This window comes from Setaria italica, chromosome IV (assembly GCF_000263155.2).
Source record: "Setaria italica strain Yugu1 chromosome IV, Setaria_italica_v2.0, whole genome shotgun sequence".
In the NCBI taxonomy this organism is placed as follows: domain Eukaryota; kingdom Viridiplantae; phylum Streptophyta; class Magnoliopsida; order Poales; family Poaceae; genus Setaria; species Setaria italica.
The window spans coordinates 4,661,288-4,683,620 of record NC_028453.1 but is presented as its reverse complement, the minus strand read 5'-3'; the positions used below and the strand labels follow the sequence as shown (position 1 = coordinate 4,683,620).

Sequence of the window (22,333 nt, the reverse complement as noted above, 5' to 3'; positions counted from 1 at the left end):
TTCAAATATAATTTACTACCAACACAACATTCGCAGTAATACTAAACTTAGCAAATCACAGCTCCGTTGCAAAAAGGTAACTTGGTAAATTCCATCAATTACCAAACTTGCTAAAAGTTGAGAAAAATGTGTACAGATAAACAAAAGTGTGTATTCCCACAGTGAACAATATGAAAATTTGCAAACAATTGAAACATGAGTTTTGACATCTAATTTTATCTTAGCAGTTCACCTGAGCTGAATTACAATGCTCCATCCCTAGTGAATTGAGCATTTGAAGTTGGTACACGAAAACTTAAGTCTGCCAGCAAATCTTTCTGCAGTCAAAGCAAGAGGAGTTGAGCTGAGTTGGATCATTTATAATAATCAAATAAAGATCATCAGAACTGCAGCTGTTTTTATAATAATAAAAACTTCAGTAATCATCAATGCATTTGCAGATATTTGGCCAAGTCAGATACTTGAAAACTTTATCTGAAAATCATAGGGCATTTACTGTTATACCAGGATCCTTTTTGTACTGGCAGTGGATCATTGACCATTTTAAGAGAGCCTTGTGACATGCCTACAAAGACATTGGAGTACTTAGAAATATCAAGAGAAACATAATGAACCGGCATCCACTGCCCTCTCCCAGAATAGATAACATGAACTCACCAGGGCTTGTGCTTTCTCCAGGAGGAATAGATATGTGGTTAAGCTGTCCAATTTCCACATTGACGGCTTACATCCTGAGCTGCAGCCCTGATCTATGTTTTCTGCAACAATAGTGATACTATAGTTCCAAATGTCATGTGAGAATTTCCCATAAGCTGCAAACTATTGTTTATTCTTATTCATGACTAAATTAATCAACAATAAAGACAAAAGTAACTGCATTCAACTTGCTTTCTACTGCTCAAGCATACTTGTTCTGTAACTACAGATTCATTTGACTTATGAGTAAAAGACTTTATCATCAAATAGCCAGGTGACAGGAACATTTCAGGCTTTTAGCTAAATTGTTCTTTTTTAATCAAAGCTGACAAGTCTGTATACCTGATTTGAGGTTTAGCTGATGATATCAAAGCTTGCACCACATAATTGTTGCATGATGAGATTGCAAATAATGCACCCCTTAGGAAGGGTGCCGATCGATACAGCGGCAACTGCGACATAGTCTCCATATGCAACTGACTTGGGAATTTGATCTTTCAGGAAAAGCTCAGTGCGATGTTCTTCATCGAAGGATACAGCTTCTGCAGTGGACATGGAGCTGCCATGGTCTGAACGGGAAGCATGCTTTTTGAATTTTGCTGAACCATTGATATGAAGCCCGCGATTGTGCGGATCAGCAATTTAATGAAGTTGTATAAACCATCCCCAAGAATCAAAGCAATGGAAATAAAAACCTGCAGTAGCAAGGAATCAGCAAACATTTCTTGGTCACGAAACTGATGTTCTGTTAAGGCAACACAGAGTGATATAGCTTGGCAGAAGAGGACCAGTCATAAGCAGGATGAATGTTTACCCTGTAAGCCTGCAGTCCATGTAGACTTGAGTCTCCAACGTCAGCTGGGTACGAACTCCCCTTCTTCTTGGCAATGAGAGGCCACATTACACCCTACGAGAGGATACCGCCCAGCAGCACAGACACATTCACAATGTATGGGCAGATCATGCCAACTCCAACATATGTAGGAAAGAAGTCAAAGAAGAACCTGAAAGACAATAAGCCAAGCTCAGCATGGGAGACGAAAACCTCAGAATTAACAGTTAGCCAAATGGAAATACTGAGCAAGTTTCAGATGCTTGACATAAATAACCATTTTTTTTTAAGCTGAAGGCCCGGTGGAGATTGCCGAGCTTGTATTAATTAATAGAGAAGATAATTACAAGGCCTAAGCCAAAGATAAAATTGGGATGTAGAAAACAGGAGAAAAATGTACAGACTCATCATGGATGTACACGGAAGAAACGGTCACTCTCCTAGTTGGCATATATGGCCCAGATGTTTTGGGCCGGCCAAGATCCAACATCTCGCCTCCTCCTTGATCTTATCAAGGATTTGTTGTAGGTTTTGGAGCTTACGTTGAAAAACTCTAGCATTGCATTCCTTCCAAACCTCCCAAGATACTAGTATGATCAGGGATCGTAATCCCTTCAGTGGGGCTCCGCTCATCGATCCAAATTGAGTCCACCATTGGCCCACGGATTGGAATCGGGACCAATCCCTTCTAGTCGGTATGTGTGGAGACGTCCACTCGAAAATTTTATCCCAGACTCGTATAGTATATCGGCATTGGGTAATAAGATGTAGCAGTGTTTCGTCGTGCGAGTGACAGAGTATGCAGACCTTTTGGTTTGGCCAACCTCTAGTTATCAGTCTGTCCGCCGTCCATAGCCGATTTTGGTAGGCCAGCCAGGAAAAGAATTTGCACTTTGGCGGTGCCTAGGTTCTCCATATTAGTCGCTCCATGTCGAAGGGTATCGAGGATTGGAATTGTGCCATGTATGCCGAAGCAGTTGTGTACTCCCCATGCTTGGTCAAGTTCCAAGTTATGGAGTCCGACGTTCCTTGGTTCAGTTGAGTTGATCTCGTTCGAACCCATAGTGTAGTGAATTCTGATAGGTGTGTTGGTGATGAAATCATGGCACGTTAATGTCTGATACCCACCTGTCGTTGGCTAATGCTTCCTTGACCGTTTGATTCTTCCTTTTCGATATTTTGTATATCGCAGGTGTGATAGTTTTGGGTGCCTCCCCTTGCAGCCATGCCGACTCCCGAAATTTAGCCTTCTCCCCATCTCCTAATGTGATGATCGTTGCTGAGGCAAACAACTTTCTGTCGCGTTCATTACATGGTGTTGGCATGCCGACCCACGATTTGCGCGACTCTTTCCATTCATGCCATAGCCAGCGTAGCCTTAGTGCTCTTGCGAACTTCTTTAGATGTAGAATTCCTAGACTGCCCAATTTAGTTGGCTTGCAAGTTGTGGACCACGCAACCTTGCATTTTCCTCCCGTGATGTGGTCTGTGCCAGTCCAAATGAAGCACTTTCGTCATTTGTCAACTTCTTCGAGTTTCAATGCAAGGGCATTTAGAGCGGAGAGGTAGTAAATCGGCTGCGACGAAAGGACTGCTCTGACTAGTGTTCTCCTGCCTGCCGGGGTGAGCAGCCTGCCAGCCCAATTGGCTAGCCTCGCACTCGCTTTGTTGGAGAGTGTCTGGAAGTGAACTTTTTGAAGTCTGCTCATGGAGACAGGTAGTCCCAAAATATTTGATCGCAAATGATGCTTTGGCTGCCAGGAATGAAGCTAGGATCAAATCCAGGTCGATGCCGTTACAGCAGATAGGTGCCACCAAGCTTTTCTGAATGTTGGTGCATAGCCCCGTGACGCGGCCAAATCTGTCCAGGATGTCTTTGATGTTTCGGACGTCTGTTGTGGTTGGGTTTATAAAAATTGCTGCGTCGTCCGCATATAGAGATAGCCGTCGGTGAGCACTTTTGCCTCTTAGTTTCAAAAGAACCCTTTTTTCAGTCGCTAGTTGAAGTAATTTTTGCAGGGGTCGATTGCTAGGAAAAAAGGAGTGGTGATAGCGGGTTCCCTTGTTGGAGGCCTCTACCATGCTGGATATCCTCTCCCGGCATGCCATTCACAAGGACCTTAGAAGTGGCTATGCTTAGTAGAGTTGCGACCCAATTTCTCCATCTCATCGGGAATCCTCGGCGTTGCAACAGGTCTAGCAAGTAGTCCCACCACACCGAGTCGAAAGCCTTGGAAATGTCGAGCTTCAGCAGTTGAGATGGGGTTCTAGACGAGTGGAACTGCCGAGCAAGGCTTCGTATGTACATGAAGTTGTCATGGATGGCCCTTGTTTTAATGATTGCGCTTTGACTCTCCGATATCAATGTGTTCATGAAAGGTTGCAATCATAGGGTCATCATCTTTGTGATGATTTTTGCTACGGCGTGGATGAGACTTATCGGTCTGAAGTCCGCAATAGAGTCACCTTCTTCCTTTTTGGGGATTAGCACTACGTTGGTTGAGTTGAGAATATCGAAGAAATCATGTTGTAGACTATGGAAAGCATTGATGAGGCTCATCATATCTGCTCTGATTGTTTCCCAGCATTTGTGGAAGAAGTTTATTGTGAAGCCGTCAGGTCCCGAAGATTTATCTTTTGGCATAAGCTTGATAACCTGTTTGACTTCGTCTTCTGTGAACTCTGCATCTAGAGAGGAGAGGTCGATGGGTGGCCAAGTGAAGAGTTCCCAATTGAAGTCAGTGTCTCGCCTCGGCGGTTGTCCTAGGATGTTTGCGAAATGTGTTTGGGCAACGTCAGCTTTGTCCTGATGCGCGGTAACCCAACCATTTTCTTTTCGTAGTTTGGTGATAAAATTCTTCCTTCTCCTGGAGTTCACCTTTAAGTGAAAGAATCGTGTACTCGCGTCTCCTAGCAAGATGTTTGTTATTTTGGAGCACTATCTTTTTTGTAGTCGTTCGAGGATCGTGAGTCCCATTATTCTTTTCTTTAGTTTGGAGCGCAGGCTAGCTCGTCGTCGGTTAGAATTCGTGTTTCCTGTGCGATGTCGAACTGAAGGATGACCGATTGTGCCATGTGAAATTGTAGCTTTGCTTCCGAAAAGAGGTTTTTGCTCCATTTTCCCAAAGCTAGCGCAGTCCGGGCAAGCCTGGAGTTTAGACGATGCACTAGGTTTGTGTGGGTGTTTGCCGTTGACCATGCATCGTGGACCAATTGTTTGAACCTTGGCATTGAAAGCTAAAAGTTCTCGAATTTGAAGTGTCATGGTCGTGGTGGGCTCTCTTGATTGGATAGCAGCAAAGAGTAGTGATCAGATAGCGCGGTGGAGAGGGCTTGGAGGACGTGATAGGAGAAGGTCAAATCCCAATCGTCATTGTAGAAGACTCGGTCAAGGCATGTTGGGTCACGACGTTCGTTGCTTCAAGTAAACTTCCTATTTTGTAGGTTAATTTCTTTTAGCTAGCAATTGTTGAGAGCTGCTCTGAAGCTTCGCATGCTGCTTAGGTTAATATTGGAGTTGTTCTTGTCCGTAGCTCTTTAGATTAGATTGGAATCACCTAGTACTAGCCATTTGACGCCCTGTTATGGTGCGGTGTTTCGAATTTCTTGTAGGAAGTTTGCCTTATCGCGGGCTCTAGTAGGGTCGTACACTGTTGTCAACAGAAAAGACGTTGCGCTCGCTCTTATAGTCACGGTGGCAGTCAATGAAAATTCGCGCGGCGTGATGCTGTCAAGTTGTATCTCGTCATCGTTCCATAAAATCAGGATGCCGCCCCGTGTTTCTGACCTTCCCCCTGCCGGCAAGAAGGTGAAACTTTTTAATCTAAATCCTCCTACTTCAAGTGCTAGGCGATCGTCAACTGATGACAACTTCGTCTCCTGAATGCAGGCGATGTGGCAGGATGATATGGTTAGAATTTGGTGTACAGTTGATCGTCGCGCTGGTGAGTTTAGGCCCCTCATGGCCTCACATTCCAACAGATGATGTCAAGGTTGTTAGCTGTCATTTGAACTTTTGATGTGGCTCTTGTGAAGTATAATGGCGTTATCAGCCACGTTTTCATGAAACGTGCGCATTAGACAAGTGGCAGATCTCAACATTACACTGAAGTAGTAGATAGATGATGATGAAGCAGTAGTTCTCAACATACTGAAGCAGTAGATAAAAGACGTAGTTCTCAGCATTACACATAAGCAGTAGAAAAGTAGAGACGACGGGTGCTGTCCAGTGCCGCTGAATGCCCTGCACAGAGGGCCGCACCGGAGAGCCATGACAAGTAACAAACAAACTAAAAGAAGATACGTCATCATGGAGATAAAACTCGATGGCCTTGTCATGCTAAGCCACGTTGTTGTTCTCTGTCGGTGCTTCCATTGCTTCAGAGCCACCCAACCTGATGAGTGCGTTGGTGGCCTTACAAAGGTCGTCGTCGTCCAGCTGGAATAGCGCCGTCATGGCCTTGATGATATCCTAGGGTATGGGGCCTTGGAAGGTGACGATGAAGTCCCTGATCGCTTCCTCCGCCGGTGTGAAGTCATCCTTGATGTAGCCCAGGCGGCGGCAAAGGACGTGATTCACCCTTTCTTCCGCCGAGAGATGCTTAACCCTGCTGCATGCTTGGTGCTTGCTGTGGCATAGGCCGGAGAAGGACACTGGGGTCTTCTTGAGGCGCCATCCCCTCCTCCCAGGTGCAGGCGGCAGGTTTGGGAGGAGTCCCTGTTCCGTAGTGGATAATAACTCAGCGATGCCACTGGTGGATACAGGAGAAGTTGGGATAGGAGGGGACGGCTGGACCTGACTACCTGAGGCGTGGCATGGTCCTAGGCATGTGCGTTGCTACCGGCGTTGTTGGATTATGATCCAAATTCTTGGGCTGAAATGAAGCGGGCCGAAGCGAAGCGGCCTATTAGCGTTTAGAGGGACTACACCATCTATTAGTACCATATTGCTAATAGACGAGGCTGTGGAGGTTTTTCTTCCCTATATATATGGACCACCTCCCTCATGGAAAAGACGCACCATAGACTTCTATACGGGAAGGCCCCAAGTTAGGTATCCCAAGTTGTAAATCTTCGGCTCTTGTAACCTCACCCAGATATAGTGAAGATTGTTGCTGGCTGGCGCCCGTGGTTTTTCCCTCTCGCATTGGGAGGATTTTCCATGTTAAATCTCATGTCTCTCTACGATTGATCTTGTTTACTTCGTTGTTCCTCCGCTGTAGTGTATAACAAGTGGTACCAGAGCTGAGTTTTTCAGATCAGGGCAACGCGATGGCGTCGATGAAGTTTGATCTACCGCTACTCGACTACAAGACAAGATTCTTGCTGTGGCAAGTGAAGATGAGGGCGATACTCGCCCAATCACAGGATCTGGATGAAGTGCTTGTTTGCTTCAGGAAGAAGAAGAAGGAAGAATGGACTCCTGAGTAGAAACGTAAAGATCATAAGCTCTGTCGCTCATTCAACTTCATCTTTCTAATGATATCTTGCAAGAAGTGCTGCAGGTGCAAACTGCTGCAGAACTTTGGTTGAAACTGGAATCGATCTGCATGTCAAAAAATCTCACCAGTAAGATACACATGAAGATGAAGTTGTTCTCGCACAAGTTGCAGGAAAGAGGATTCGTGATGAATGACATATCGGTCTTTAAGGAGATCGTGGCCGATCTGTTATCCATGGAGGTAAAATTTGATGATGAGGATTTAGGTCTTTTGTTACTATGCTCACTGCCCGATTCATATTCAAATTTCCGTGACATCATATTGTTAAGCTGTGATGAACTAACCCTAGCGGAGGTTTATGAGGAGCTCCAAAGTAAGGAGAAGATGAAAGGTATGGTGCAGGGTGAGTCGTCATCCTCCAAGGGTGAAGCATTGCAGGTCAGGGGCAGATCTGAGTAGAAGTCCTGTGACAACAACAATCGCGACAAGGGCCAAGATGGTAGAGGACGTTCAAAGTCCAGGGATAAGAAGTTCTGCAAGTACTGCAATAAAACAAACCACTTCATCGAGGATTGCTATAAAGTAAAGAATAAGGAGAAGAGGAATGCCGCATATCAATAGAAAAATAAATCTGAAGGTAATGCCTCTGTGGTCTCCGGTGCTGATAGTATTGATTCGGGAGATTGCCTTGTCACATTTGCTGGTTGTGTTGCTGGTCATGATGAATGGATACTCGATTCAGCATGTTCATTTCATATCTACATTAATAGAGAATGGTTTAGTTCTTATAAGCCTGTGCAGAGTGGAGATGTTGTACGCATGGGAGATGACAACCCATGTGAGATCGTGGGCATTGGATCAATTCAGATCAGGTCACATGATGGCATGGTTCGCACGCTGGACGATGTGCGATATATACCAAGGATGGTAAGAAATCTCATCTCCCTCAGCACACTTGATGATGATGGGTACAAGTACTCCGCTTCAGATGGAGTTTTAAAGGTATCAAGAAGTTCTCTCATTTACATGGTTGGTGATATGAATTCTGCCAAGTTATATGTGCTTAGAGGAAGTACTTTGCATGGTTCCGCTACGGCTGCTACTGTCTCTAATAATAATACTAACCTCTGGCATAAGCGTTTTGGGCACATGAGTGAACTTGGTATGGCAGAATTGATGAAGAGAAACCTACTGGATGGCTGCACTCAAAGTAAGATGAACTTCTGTGAGCACTGCATTTTTGGTAAGCAAAAGAGGGTAAAGTTCAATACCGTGGTACATCGCTCCAAAGGTATACTTGAGTATGTACATGCAGATTTGTGGGGACCTTCTTGTAAGATCTCGTATGGTGGTGCAAATTATATGCTAACTATCATTGATGATTACTCTAGAAAAGTATGGCCTTATTTTCTGAAAGGTAAAGATGATACATTTACTGCTTTTAAAGAGTAGAAAGTAATGATAGAAAGGCAAACTGAGAAGAAGGTAAAGTTGCTTCGTACTGATAATGGTGGTGAATTTTGCTCGCATGAGTTTAATGATTATTGCAGAAAGGAAGGCATTGTGAGGCATCACACCATTCCATACACTCCGCAGCAGAATGGTGTGGCTGAGCGCATGAACACAACCATCATATCGAAGGCTCGTTGCATGCTGTCCAACGCGAAGATGAGCAAGCGCTTTTGGGCAGAGGCCGCTAACACCGCATGCTATTTGATCAACAGGTCGCCTTCTATTCCACTCAACAAGAAAACTCCTATTGAGGTATGGTCCGGTACGCCTATTGATTATTCACAGCTGAAAGTTTTTGGTTGCACTGCTTATGCTCATGTTGATAATGGAAAATTGGAGCCTAGAGCTATTAAGTGTTTGTTTCTTGGTTCTGGTTCTGGAGTAAAAGGATATAAGCTATGGAATCCTGAAACAGGAAAGACTTTCATGAGCAGAAGTGTGGTTTTTAATGAATCTGTGATGTTTAATGACAGTTTGTCTATAGATATTGTATCAGACAGATATGATGATGAGCAGCAGAATGTGAGCGTGCAGGTAGAGCACATGGATGATCAGGAAGATGAATTTGTTGATGACACTATTGATACTGTTCAACACTCACCTCTTGTTTTGCAGCAAGACGATCATCCTATTGCACTTTGCAGAGCAAAGAGGAGTTGTGGCCCTCGATCCTGATTGATTGAAGAGTGTAATTTGATTCATTATGCTCTTAGTTGTGCTGAACAGGTGGAGAACACTCATGAGCCGGCCACGTACACCGAAGCCATTGTTTCTGGAGACCGCGAGAAGTGGATCTCAGCTATGCAAGAAGAGATGCAATCCCTAGAGAAAAAATAATGGCACATGGGACGTGGTGCGTTTGCCTACAAATAAGAAGACTGTGCATTGCAAATGGATCTTCAAGAGGAAGGAGGGTGTATCTCCTAGTGAGCCTCTGAGGTTTAAGGCAAGGTTAGTAGCTAAAGGCTTTAGTCAGATTCCAGGTGTTGATTACAATGATGTGTTCTCCCCAGTTGTGAAGCATAGCTCAATTCGTACATTCTTTAGCATTGTTGCTATGCATGATCTTGAGCTTGAGCAACTAGATGTGAAGACAACATTCTTTCATGGAGAGCTTGAGAAGGAGATATACATGGACCAGCCAGAAGGGTTCATAGTGCCTGGTAAGGAGGATCATGTTTGCAAATTGAAGAAGTCCTTGTATGGTTTGAAACAGTCTCCTCGTCAGTGGTATAAGAGGTTTGATTCATTTATGTTGTCAAATAGCTTTAAGAGATCTGATTATAATAGCTGTATCTACATTAAATTTGTTGATGGATCACCTGTATACTTGTTGTTATATGTTGATGATATGCTGATTGCTGCCAAGAGCAAGAAAGAAATCACTGCATTAAAGGCTCAGTTGAGCTTGAATTTGACATGAAGGATCTTGGTGCTGCTAAGAAAATTCTAGGTCTGGAAATTACTAGAGACCGTGCTTCTGGTTTATTATTTCTTAGTCAGCAAAATTATATTCAGAAAGTACTTCATCGTTTCAACATGCACGATTCAAAGCTTGTTAGTACTCCCATTGCACCTCACTTTAAATTGTCAGCTTTACACTGTCCTAGCACTGATGAGGAAGTTGAGTACATGCCCAGAGTTTCGTATGCTAGTGCTGTTGGGTCTTTGATGTATGCCATGGTTTGCTCTCGTCCGGATTTATCTTATGCTATGAGTATGGTCAGTAGATATATGGCTAATCCTGGTAAAGAGCATTGGAAGGCCGTTCAGTGGATTTTCAGGTACCTGCAAGGCACATCGAATGCTTGTTTGAAGTTTGGCAGGACTGAAAAAGGACTCATTGGCTATGTTGATTCAGATTATGCTGGTGATTTGGATAAGCGAAGATCGCTCACAGGTTATGTTTTTACCATTGGAGGTTGTGCTGTGAGCTGGAAGGCACATTTGCAGGATGTTGTTGCGTTGTCCACCACTGAAGCAGAATATATGGCTATTTGTGAAGCAAGTAAAGAGTCAGTTTGGCTAAAAGGTTTGTTCGCTGAAATTGCTGGAGTTGATTCTTGCGTTAACCTGTTTTGTGACAGCCAGAGTGCAATTTATCTCACTAAAGATCAGATGTTTCATGAGAGGACAAAGCGCATTGAGGTTAAATATAATTATGTTAGAGATATTGTTGCAAAGGGAAAGTTAAAGGTATGCAAGATTAGCACTCATGAAAATCCTGCTGATATGTTCACAAAACCAATTCCTATTGCTAAGTTTGAGCTTTGCTCAGGCTTAGTTGGTATTACTGTTTAGCCCAAGAGGCTATTTGGCGCTGAAGGTGTTTTCTTTGTTTGTTTCAGGGTGAAGGTTCGTTTTATGCTACAAGAAGGAATTTGTCTCAAGGTGGAGTTTGTTGGGTTATGATCTAAATTCTTGGGCTGAAGTGAAGCGGGCCTAAGCGAAGTGGTCCATTAGCGTTTAGAGGGACTACACCATCTATTAGTACCATATTGCTAATAGACAAGGCTGTGGGGATTTTTCTTCCCTATATATATGGACCACCTCCCTCATGGAAAAGACGCATCATAGACTTCTATACGGGAAGGCCCCAAGTTAGGGTATCCCCAAGTTATAAATCTTCGGCTCTTGTAATCTCATCCAGATATAGTGAAGATTGTTGCTGGCTGGCGCTCGTGGTTTTTTCCCTCTCGTATTGGGAGGGTTTTCCATGTTAAATCTCGTGTCTCTATGCAATTGATCTTGTTTACTTCGTCGTTCCTCCGCCGTAGCGTATAACAGGCGCTCTGTTGTTGGGGCTCGCTTGCAGTGACGACGGCCTGCTGAAGATCACCGTCTGCACCCTGTCCGCTGCAATGGGAGACTTCGGGACAGGGTCTCCCACTTTCTGATGTAGATTGTTGGTGCTGTTGTTAGCCACCTCCTGTAGCTTGGCGAGGGCATCGTCAACCTCCTGTATGGAGGGTGAATGGGCAGCAGGGAGTTTGGACTTGATTCTGTAGAAGACTTGATGTGTGGGAACCGTGGCATTAGTTCTGTGCGAAGTTACCTTCGAGCTTTGCTTGCCTCTCCCCAAGTCGAACTAGGCTTCATCCCCCGGATGATCTACCAGCCGTGCCGTCCTGAGGAAGAGCTGCTGCAGCGGATGGGGCAATGTGGTGGCTTGGCGCGTTGGTGGCGGTGTGGCTTGCAGGTTTAGGAGCTTCTTGGTCGCGTCCTCCATGGTGGCGATGTTGAGGGAGAACAGGAGGTTGAGGTCTCATTGCCTCCGCGCTTCCAGGTCCTCCGGGGACGCCGGGGAGTCGTCGTTGATGGCGTCGTCCCTGCGTTGCCTGTCGTAGGTGCTGGAGCCCCTACTGTGGCGGCGCGTCGAGCGTGAGCGCTCCCTGCGCGCCGAGTTGTGGTGCTGCCCGACACCGTCGCCATGATGCCATGCATGGCCACGTGATTCCCGTGGCAAGCGGTCATGGTCCGCGTCTTCGTCGTGGTCGTTGTGGCTGAAGACGTAGAAGAAGTCCGGGTGATCGTCGACATGGTCGCGGCGCGCACGGTCCGTCGGTCCTCTTCTTCTCGTTCATTCTATCGCTTGGGGACGCGTGGGGGCGGGGGTGTTGGAATGGCTCGAAGACGGCCTTTGGCACCTAGTTGTTGTCCCTGATGCCCCAGAACCAGGGGAGGCGACGCCTCTCTGGTTCGCCCACAGCGATGTTCGGGTCGTCGTGGTCAGCAGACACCTTGGAGTAATTATGCACCTCCCAGATGTGGATGATCATCCTATGCTTGATGCCGTGCTGCCACCATTGAGGAGGGTGTCCAGGACCTACACAGACGAAGAGGAGGCATCCATAGCTCCTGTGGTAAAAATTAATCACATCACCTTGGGTATTCTGCTCATGTCGAAGGTCCAAGCCCACAGCTCGATCCCTCTAGTATCTATTGGGTGCAACAGATTGGTGTCCATGCACTCGAGGGAGGCTGTGCGTCCGACAATCCTCTCCACGATATCCGGCTGCCACGCATGCCTTGGGACACCGTCAAGGACGAGGCAGACCCTGTAGAACAGGGCGGCGCCAAGTGCACCCGTGAGGCTTCTCCAGGGGCGGACACAGACATCGGTGCCACGGCACTTGAACTCCCCCTTGGCGTTGAGCTCCTCACAGCTGTGCCGATTCTGGAACCGGATGAGGAAAGCTTCCGGCCGGTTTCTTGTGACGTCAACTTTGCCTGGGCGCAACCTGAAGTCATTGATATGGCATCCTCTAGGTGGCACGCCATGGTGTCGGAAGGGACGTGCATGGCCTAGGTGACCAAGACACTCCCCTCCCAGTCCCTGAGCTCGCACTCCAGCTCGAAGGAAGTTGGGACATGGAGCCTATCTTCATCAGGCCTGAGCGTCGGATCACCCGCTCTGTAGTCTCTCATCTTCTCTGAGCGGTGAGCACCAGGAGGTGGGGCACGGCGTGGTGGTTGGCGTGGAGGTGGAGCAGAGGGTTGTTGGTGGTGGGACGGGAGGAGCTGTTGTGGCTGTTGGCGGAGGCGCGACAGAAGCTCTGCTTGTGGCCCTGCTGGAGACAGCGGAGAGGATCCCGACAGGAGCTGGCACGGTGGTCTCTAGCGAGGCAGTGGAAGCACCAGCCTTGCGTGAGGAGGTGGAAGGTGGCCTTGGACAGGGGACCGACCGCTGGCTGCCTTCTTGAAGAGGGTTGCGCAGATGGAGCGGAGGAGGTGGGTGACGAGGTTGCGCGTCGCCATAAAATGCTCTGCATGCTCTGATGCTCTCTCCTGACCGTCCTTCGCCACCAGCGCTTCCCCTTTACACGGCTCCAGCCTGGCTCATCGTGGCCGTGTACTGTTGCCACCGGCGGATGACGCGGAGGCTCACGGCTCGATGGAGCGACGCGACGTAGGCCTCCATCGCGTTGCGCATTGACACAGCTGGGAGAGTGTGGAGAGGTCGCGATGGCATAGTACAAGCTTCTGGTGGGGGTAGTAATGGCGCCTTTGCGCGGCTGACGTGGCGAAACCAGGCAGCCCTGGCTGCCTCTGCTGGCGGAGCGGCGGGTTACGGCATGGGAGGCGCTTCTGGTGGAGGTGGTGGGGGCAGATCTGAGGGAGGGATGTGACGGCACTGGGTGCTGGCGATGTTGCGGGTCCGGCCGGTAGCGACGGGCAATTTCTGCATAGGACCGCAGATCCTGGGTGAAGGGTGGAGAAGTTGGCATTGTGAAGTCGTCGGGGAGGGGGGAGGGGATTCCCTCCAAGATTCAGTCGATCTGTGGGGGATGCGGGAGAGGGTAGGGGAGACCGAGTCACGGAGGAAGCGAGAGGCTACCTCGTGGGGCGTGGGCTGAGGTGGTTGGGAGCGTCTGCGGGCGGCGGAGGAGCGTGGGTGGCACCGCTGGGGCTGGCGGTGTCGGGGCGGGTGGGCAGAGCGGTGCTAGGTTGGGGGCCATTTCGGAGTTCCTCTTTAATTTACATAAATACCATCATTTCCCATTTGCAACATAACAAGAGACGACACAGATGAATCTGCAAGCTCTCATGGTTTTACCATATAGATAAAGCTATTTCAGATATTGGGCACAGTGCAGTTACTACTGGTGTTATATCTGTCATAGTTTTGGCCTGTTGCTATAAGCTTCAAGACCCAACGTTAGGAAATTTTTGAATCCACAGTCATCTCCTGCTGTGTAGAACCACTGAAAAAAGCCCCATAAAAAGCTAAACACGAAGTACTTGCCCAGTGTCTTTATTTGCTTCCTGAAATGTATCATTAAAATTTTAAAATTGTAAGTGGAATTGTTTAACATGAACCAGGTGGTGAGAACTATTTTTTCGCAAGCTGAAAGTTGCCAAAAGTAGAACGACGGTGTCTCACGACCTTTGTGCGTCAGAGATGTGGATTATCAAAAACCTCTTTAACCTAAAATTGAATTAACAACAGGAACACTTCCATGTGTCAGACTCAAATGTGAGCACTATGGATTAGGAGCGATAAATTTCAAAAAGGTAAGCGGAAAATGCACCAACCTGCGAGGCTAAATCCCGTGTAGGAAGCACAACCAGAGCTCGCAAGCACCTTTCTTTCCGGGTAGAGAGGATTTACACAATAGGTAGGGCATAAGCAAGAATTTTTCTAGATCCAATCGTTTTCACCCAAGCTGCTTCTCGATCAGGAAAAAATGATTCAATTCCCATTCTCTGCACATCCTCTGCCAGTCTATAATAGTAAAGATACACATCAGATATTTTCCTAGTTTAATAGATTAAGGGGATGTTTGGATAACATGTACTAAACTTTAGCCGTATCACATCGGATAGGCGCTTAACTTTAGCCGCGCCACATCAGATATTCAGATGCTAATTAGGAGGACTAAACTTGAGCTAATTATAAAACTAATTGCAGAACCTCTAGACTAATTCGTGAGACGAATTATTAAAGCTAATTAATCCATTATTAGCAAATGGTTACTGTAACACCACATTGCCAAATCATGGACTAATTAGGCTTAATAGATTCATCTCGCGAATGAGACTCCGTCTATGCAATTAGTTTTGTAATTATCCTATATTTAATACTTAGTATCAAACATCCAATATGACAGGTACTAAACTTTAGCTGGTGGAAGCCAAACAGGCCCTAACTACACTGAAAATGCATTTGAAAACTTGTAGGAGGGAACCAAAATGCTAAGCAAGCAGTGATGCAAAGCCACTGAGTGGAGTGCCACCGTGCAACTGCTAATACAACGTAGTTAAAAGCAACAACCACCATCCAGCACTACAGTTTCTGCGTGCAACCAAGCAAGGCAAGCTAATTTACAACCACCATCCAGCACTACAGTTTCCAGGAGATTGAAAGCTAAACAGCATCCGCCCTGTCATCCCTCCCACTCATTTACAAACAGCAAAATCCAAATCAAAACCACACAGATAATTGTACTGTAGGAGCAGCAACCAAAGCTAACGAATCGCATGTTCAAGTGATCACAAGGAAAACGCGGGAGCATGGAGAGTGCACCTTGGGTCAGTGCGGGGAAGCCTCGCGACGGGGCAGCCGGAGAAGTCTCCTAAAAATTTGTTCCCCAAAATTATGTACACATATCATGCCACAGCAGATCCTCAATAATAAACTTCCTAATACTTCAAAACTGACCATGTCAGCACGAATGAGCCTCTGTCATCAGCTTCCCCCCTCGCAATTTTCTTGCGTCGGCCGTGAATGCGTAGGAGTACTCTCTTCTTTTATCCGTTCCTCCTTCATCTGTTCCTCCTTGACCGGTCATCCTTATCCTGACTTTCTCCAGCCACGGGATCCTGCATCCTGCCAACTACCGTGTAGCTTCCTCCATCTCCTAGCGCTGCTGCTAGCTTGCTGCCTCGTCACCGCCACTGCCTAGCTGCTACGTCGCCATGCTAGGGATCAGCACATTGGGAGTCTGCCGTCCCCCACGACTCATCGCTCGTGCGCCGTGCTCATGCCAGCACCGTTGCCCGACCACGCCGTGACGCCTTGAAGGCCGCGTCGGAGGCGGCCAAGGCGGAAGGGTGGTGGCGCACGGTCGAGCCTTGCCAAGCGGCTGCTGCTTGGGAGCCTCCTGGAGGACACGCTCACCACGGTGCTTGCCGACGCGATCCCCAACTGCCTCCCCCATCGTCATCGGGCCCCTACCACCTACTCCTCGGCGTCGCCGCGCCAGCCGCGAAGACCCCCACGACTGCCCCGGCTGGCACGCTCGCTGCCCCGCTGGTGCCGTCGCGTACGTTAGCTTCAGCACGGTCGCCGCGCCGCCGCCTAACGAGCTCCGCGAGCTTCCCTACGGGCTCGAGGCCAGGAGCGCTCCCTTCCTGTGGGCGCTGCAGGAGGATGCATGGCCGCTGCTCCTGCTGGGTTCCTGGATTGCGCCAAGGCGACCAGTAACTCCGGCCGGATCCTCGTGCTGTGGGCGCCGCAGGCCGCCATGCTGCGCCCGTCGATGGACGTGTTAGTCACACACGCTGGCTGGGGATCCATCGTCAAGGGGATGTCCAGTGGCATGCCCTCGGCGATGATGGCGTGCCACATTGTGGCCCCTTCTTCGGGGACTAGCAAATGAACGCGTGTGACGTGGCGCAGGAAAGGAGTGCGTGGGTGATTGGGAGAGGAGAGACCGCACGCAAATAAGCGAGGCGATGGGATTGCGGTTGGGGTGGCTGAAAATATGCAGACAGTACGGGGAATTGTTGGAGCGCATTTTTTTATTTTTCTCCCAAATTAAGTTATTAGGGGTAGTTTAGGGTGGCTTTTGGAGGTGCTCCAAGTGTTGATATTTTTTTTATAAATTTAGTTAAATCTAAAATGAATTGACTCCGGATAAAGTTGAAAGAGCATTCTTTTGAGGCAGGAGTTTTTTTTCCTCGCAAAAAAAGAGTAGTTTTTTTAACACTGGATAGCTTTAATCTTGTCCTAAGTCAAACTTCTCTAATTTTAATCAAATTTATAGAAATAGTCGAATTAGTTTTACTAAATCTCTCATGATATCTTAACAGTATATTTATTTGATTTGATAGATATTAACATATGTTTTATAAACTTGATCAAACTTAAAGAAATGATTTGGGACAAAACTAAAACGAATTAAAAAATGATGGCATGTGGGTCTCGTATAACAGGTAATGTGTCTTAGCAAGATTGTGCGAAAGGCGGTAGCTAGCTCTAGGTGACACTCGAGGTGTCACAAGTTGACACTTCATAGCACGATCATTCTCACTCAGAGCTGGAAGTTTGGACGCATCGGCGAACTGTCTCTAAACAGCGCATGCAGGTTTTGGCAGGCATCACTGTCTAAGTTAACCAATACTAGCTATATTACAATGGCTACACTGTGAAGTGTCACAGCTAGTTGAATGCCAAAGCTCTACGGTCGCCAGCAATTCAACTCGTGAGGACCAAGGCTTTGGTAGAGAGGCACCGTACTGAAATCTGTGGCAGAGAAGCACGCAGCAACCCAACAGACTACAAGGTCATATTCTGCTGCTGGAGCCATTCCTGGATGGCAGAACGGAGCGCGCGGTTGGGAATGAGCTCCTCGTGTTCAAGTCGCATGTTGGTCATCGGAGACGTGTCATGGCCTTCGAGCCAGCTCCTGATGGCCTCGGCTTCGTAGGTGAATCCGTCCGCTGCGATATGTGGATCGTTCATGACATCCTGAAATAAGACCACAAAAGTAACGGTTAGTCATCAGAAGAAAAAGAATCTGTTCATGTCTTGCTTGCATTCTCACAAATGAACAAAAGCAGATGAACATTCAGCTTAGTATTCCATTCTTCAGAGCTACAGTCCATACGTGTGTTCACGAGCTGGGGAAAGCCAGGTGGAGGCGCAAAAGTGCTCTCACCTGAAATATAGGACAGATGAAATATGATGGCACACCGTTTTCATCAGACACTGATCTAGAAGATGAGGCAGAAGGTATGGTTGAAGCATCCCTCATCGCCTCAACTACTCCCCACACCACGACTGAAAGATCAGGACGGCACTTGCGGCTCGGCTCTGTGCAACTGAGAGCAAGGTGCGCCAACTGCTGGGCGTACACATCAGGCCACTCTCCTGCTGAGGTATCAACTACTGAGTTCAGGTCGCCTTTCAACATGGCATTCTCCACAATCTTCTTTATACCATCAGGAGGCTTTCCTGTCAAAAGGCGCAAGACCACAATCCCAAAAGAATAAACATCGGACTGGCATGTCAGCTCTCCGGTGGCAAAAAATTCTGGGTCCATGTACTGAAGGGTTCCCATAGGATGCATGGTGCGATACATGGTAGTGTTGTTGGTGCTGGACTGGAGCAGGTGGCGAGAGATACCAAAGTCACTAAGCTTACTGACTAAATTAACATCGAGAAGGATGTTAGCAGGCTTCAGATCTCCATGAACAACTGGGTGTGGTTTATTCTTGTGCAGAAAGGTCAATGCTGAACAAATCTCAGCAATAATTCGGATGCGAGTTTGCCAGGGTAGAGTGCGCCTTTTTTCTGCACACACAAGAAAATCTTCAAGGCTTCCATTTGGTAAGAACTCATATACAAGTGTAGATGACTCTGAGCAGGCTCCTAACAGAGTTACAAGGTAAGGGTGCCTCACTCTACTCAGGATAGCAACCTGCAGCAGTAATCCAAAACAAGACATTCAGCATTCCATTCATGGGTTAAATGTCCCTTCAAATTACATTTTTATGCTATAATTTCAGTTGTGAGCATGAATGAGCTAGAAATCAAGCCTTCTTTTAAGTTTGACAAAGATAAATTAGATTTCAGACTGAGTCGAGTTGGACTACCTCTTGCTCAAACTGTGATTGTCCCTGTAAATTATCATGTTTCAAAACCTTTATTGCAACTGTCATGTTCCGGAGGATACCTCTGTACACACATCCAAACCCACCTTCTCCAATCTTAAGCGAACTACTGAAATTTTCAGTAGCACACTCCAGTTCAGATGACGAAAACTCACAGTGCATTGATGTAACCAATACTGAAAGCATCTGGCCTCTTTTCTGGCGTAACTCTTGAACTTCACGGACAGCATGATCCCTCTCGTGTAGCAAGTGATCATGCTCTGATAGAAGCCGTTCATATTGTCCTCTGTATTCAGAGAGCTGACCTTGTAGATGCTCATTGGCCTTCTGAAGTTTCTCCATAACCTCACCATGTTGTTTTTTAAGTTGTTCCATCTCTTGCTGTAACCCTGAAAGATATTCCTCCATTGTTCTAGCCTGCAGGAGAGAAAATTCTCAGCCATTCTCATTAATAACATTCTTCAGTAACATCAATAGCCTGCAAACCTTGTTAAAGGATAACCTGCTAATGTTCTGGATTCTTTGGATAAAAAACTAACATCGCAAAGAAAAATACACCCGTAAGACTTCCAATGCAATTCAATAGTAAATACAATGCTCTGTTAAAACTTAAAATCTTGCACATTGCTTGGAGAAGCAGCGCAGTAAGAGAATATCTTTGCTCTGTACTCTGCACGATAATACTACCCAGAAATAAATGAATGGATGGTGATATTCCACCTCCAATGTAGATAATTTATTTTTTTTGCCACAAAAACCAATTAAGATGATAATACTTTCAAGCAAGTCACAGTACTAAAGATTACCATTCGTTCAGCTTCAATACGCATCAGACGCTCGTCAGAAGCTTCCTTCTTGAATATTGCAGCTTGTTCCATTGCTTTTTGAAATTTATGCAAATCATTTTCTGATTGGAAATTTCCCTGAAAGGAGCATCAAAAGAATATCATTTAGGAAAAAGCAATTTAATTGGAAAATGCATCCTTCCTAAAAATAACATTCCTTTCATTTGTTAACAACTCCATAAGTGAATGTACCCCTCGAATTCCCCCTTGGGAACTCTTTGTTGATCTACTTGAGATTAGGTGCAGTGGAGTCAACGCAACGGAATGAAACCACCATTTGTGCCTCAAAGTGACATTAACATGCAACCACCATTTGTGCATCAACTAGATATGCAACTACCAACTGCACAAGACTTGAGCTCGAGCAGATCAGAAACAGAGAAATAGCAGAAAAATATGGGGGTGGGAGTGTGAAAAAGGCAAGTGACTTATGTTTAGTTTGCAGCCTTTTGCAACGTATTTAAGTGCTACTTCTTAATGTGCGCGTTGCTAATTAAGGTACAGTTTCTGTGTCACGCCTAGGATTACCAGCCGCAGACCCACGGTAAACCACATAAGGAAGATATGTATCATGCAAGAATCAGAGAAAAAGCAAGCAATCATGGAAGATTATTTCAAAGAAATGAATTAGACTTACCAGCATCTCTTTTAAGTCCTGAAGCTCAACGTCACCACCATTAGCCCTCTTAATGCCTGTTGCACATCTAATTCAACCAAATGCAATGTCAATTCGATATGATCGGGTCATGACTCAAGAAAGCTAGAAGAGAACTGGAAAGGTACCTTCTTAAACCATCAAGAACTTCCAGATTATTTGGGTCACACTTCAAACCCTCTAGATAAGTTGCCAGAGCATTTTCGTAACTTTCCATCAGGAACTGAGCTTTAGCTTTACGCAGGTATCCTTTTAGAAAAGTTGGATCCAGTTCAACACATTTCTCCGCATCCTCAAGACCATGGGGGAAATCTCCAAGATAGATGTGGCATTGAGCTCTGTTGCTAAACGCCTGAAAGATCAGTTATACATCGTAAAATGAATTGCTACGACCAGGAGTGCCAAAGAAAAAAGGGGCAGCTCCCTGACATGTCTTTACAGCAAACAATGAATGCCAGATATCTCTGGTAATAGATGACGTTTTACCAATGCAAATTTAATTGATCAGAAATTTCTCCAATTATAAGAGGTACTACTTTACCAAGGATCTGGAGTTGCCTTTATTTGAGAATAGAAAATCCGTGGAATAACCGATATGCTTACTCTTGGATCCTTTGGGTTCATTTTCATAGCTCGAGTGTAGTGCATTGCTGCTTCATGGTATTTCTTCTGCTTAAAAGATTCATTGCCTGCAGTGTTTGTACACACTAAGCAGCAGTTGTATATGGCAATGGCATATTACAATGTAGGAATTGGATATATGCCGCTTAAAAAACACAGAATACTAGGAGCCCTTTCTTTTCTGCTCTGTCCTTCATTTACATGGAAATCCCCAAGGTATATCTTGCAAAGTTCTAAGCCAAATCCACACAAAGGTAAATGGAACTTTCTGAGAGTATTTTATTATCGCCCCAAATGTGTGTTCCATTTGTGATCGATAAACGGATACGGTCCACCAACATTATACAACTTCACATTTCCCTACTCAACAATGCCGTAATCGAGAAAAATCCATACCTTCCTCGCGGTGTTGGTCGGCGGCCTCCTGATCCAGTCGCTCCTGCTCCTCAACCTCCTTCCTCACGCTCTCGGCCTCGTTGAGCTTCTCGAGCGTCTCCTCGCTGTAGTGCTCGGCCAGCGACTGCTGCAGGGCCCTGATCGCCGGCGCATAGTCCCCGGCGCAGTCCGCGAGCTCCAGCAGCGCCGACGCCTTCCGCGACAGCGCCTTCGCGATCAGCCTGTTGTCCGCGCCGAGCTCCCTCCCGCGCTCCGCCGCGTCGTCGCAGTCCCTCACGCACTCCTTGTACTGAAAAGGACCCAAAGCGTGGGGCGCCGTGTCGCCGGGGATGGTTTGGGAATCGGAATGGAGGGGGGCGGGGGGAATGAGAGAGAATTAGAGAGAGGACCTTGCACAGCTTGAGGTAGGCCGCAGCGCGGTTGGTGAGGAAGGAGATGTCGCCGGGGTCGAGGAGCGCGCCGCGGGTGTAGTGCTCGACGGCCGTCTCGAGGAACGACTTGCGGTAGGCGTCGTTGCCGGCCTCCTTGGCGCGCCGCGCCGCCTCCGCCCGCTCGTCCGCCTCCATCGCGTGCCTGTGCGCCCCTCCGGATGGGCGACGGGGTGGCGCTACGGCGGTTGCAAGCGCATTTGGGCCCCGCCGGCGGGCTTGGTGGTGGTGGTGCGGCGGCGACGACGGCTACGAGGGGACGACTTGACGAGACTTCGGCCGGAGTCTGGGCAGCATCTCGCCTCTGCGCAGCGGTTCGGTTTCTCTGTCTCTGCCAAGTAGGACACCCCGGAGTTGTGACGGGCCCCGACACCGGGATTGGTGTGGTGGAGGCCTGGCTGGCCCCGCGTCCAGTACACTGCCACCGTGCCACGAGCGCACGGGCTCCTTCGTGTTCGCTGCAGTCCGTGAAGAATCTGCTTTTTTTTTCACCGAAATATATCCACGAGCCCACTTGAAAAATGTCTTCTTTGCTTACCTCTCTCTTTCATCCTACTCAAATGGTTATG

At 47.0% G+C, this 22,333-nt stretch overlaps 1 protein-coding gene across 1 annotated transcript; it reads right to left on the bottom strand.

The window, feature by feature from the left end:
* Window positions 1-17,104: 17,104 nt before the first annotated feature.
* LOC101754189 (U-box domain-containing protein 70) lies at window positions 17,105-22,084 on the bottom strand. Its single transcript, XM_004964710.3, has 9 exons — window positions 21,726-22,084; window positions 21,337-21,625; window positions 20,923-21,008; window positions 20,448-20,671; window positions 20,302-20,368; window positions 19,626-19,742; window positions 18,802-19,236; window positions 17,865-18,626; window positions 17,105-17,674 (listed from the first exon to the last, which is right to left on the bottom strand). Exons 1-9 carry the CDS (start codon window positions 21,900-21,902, stop codon window positions 17,483-17,485), a joined length of 2,349 nt encoding a protein of 782 aa, XP_004964767.1. The 5' UTR covers window positions 21,903-22,084; the 3' UTR covers window positions 17,105-17,482.
* Between the last annotated feature and the right edge of the window lie 249 nt (window positions 22,085-22,333).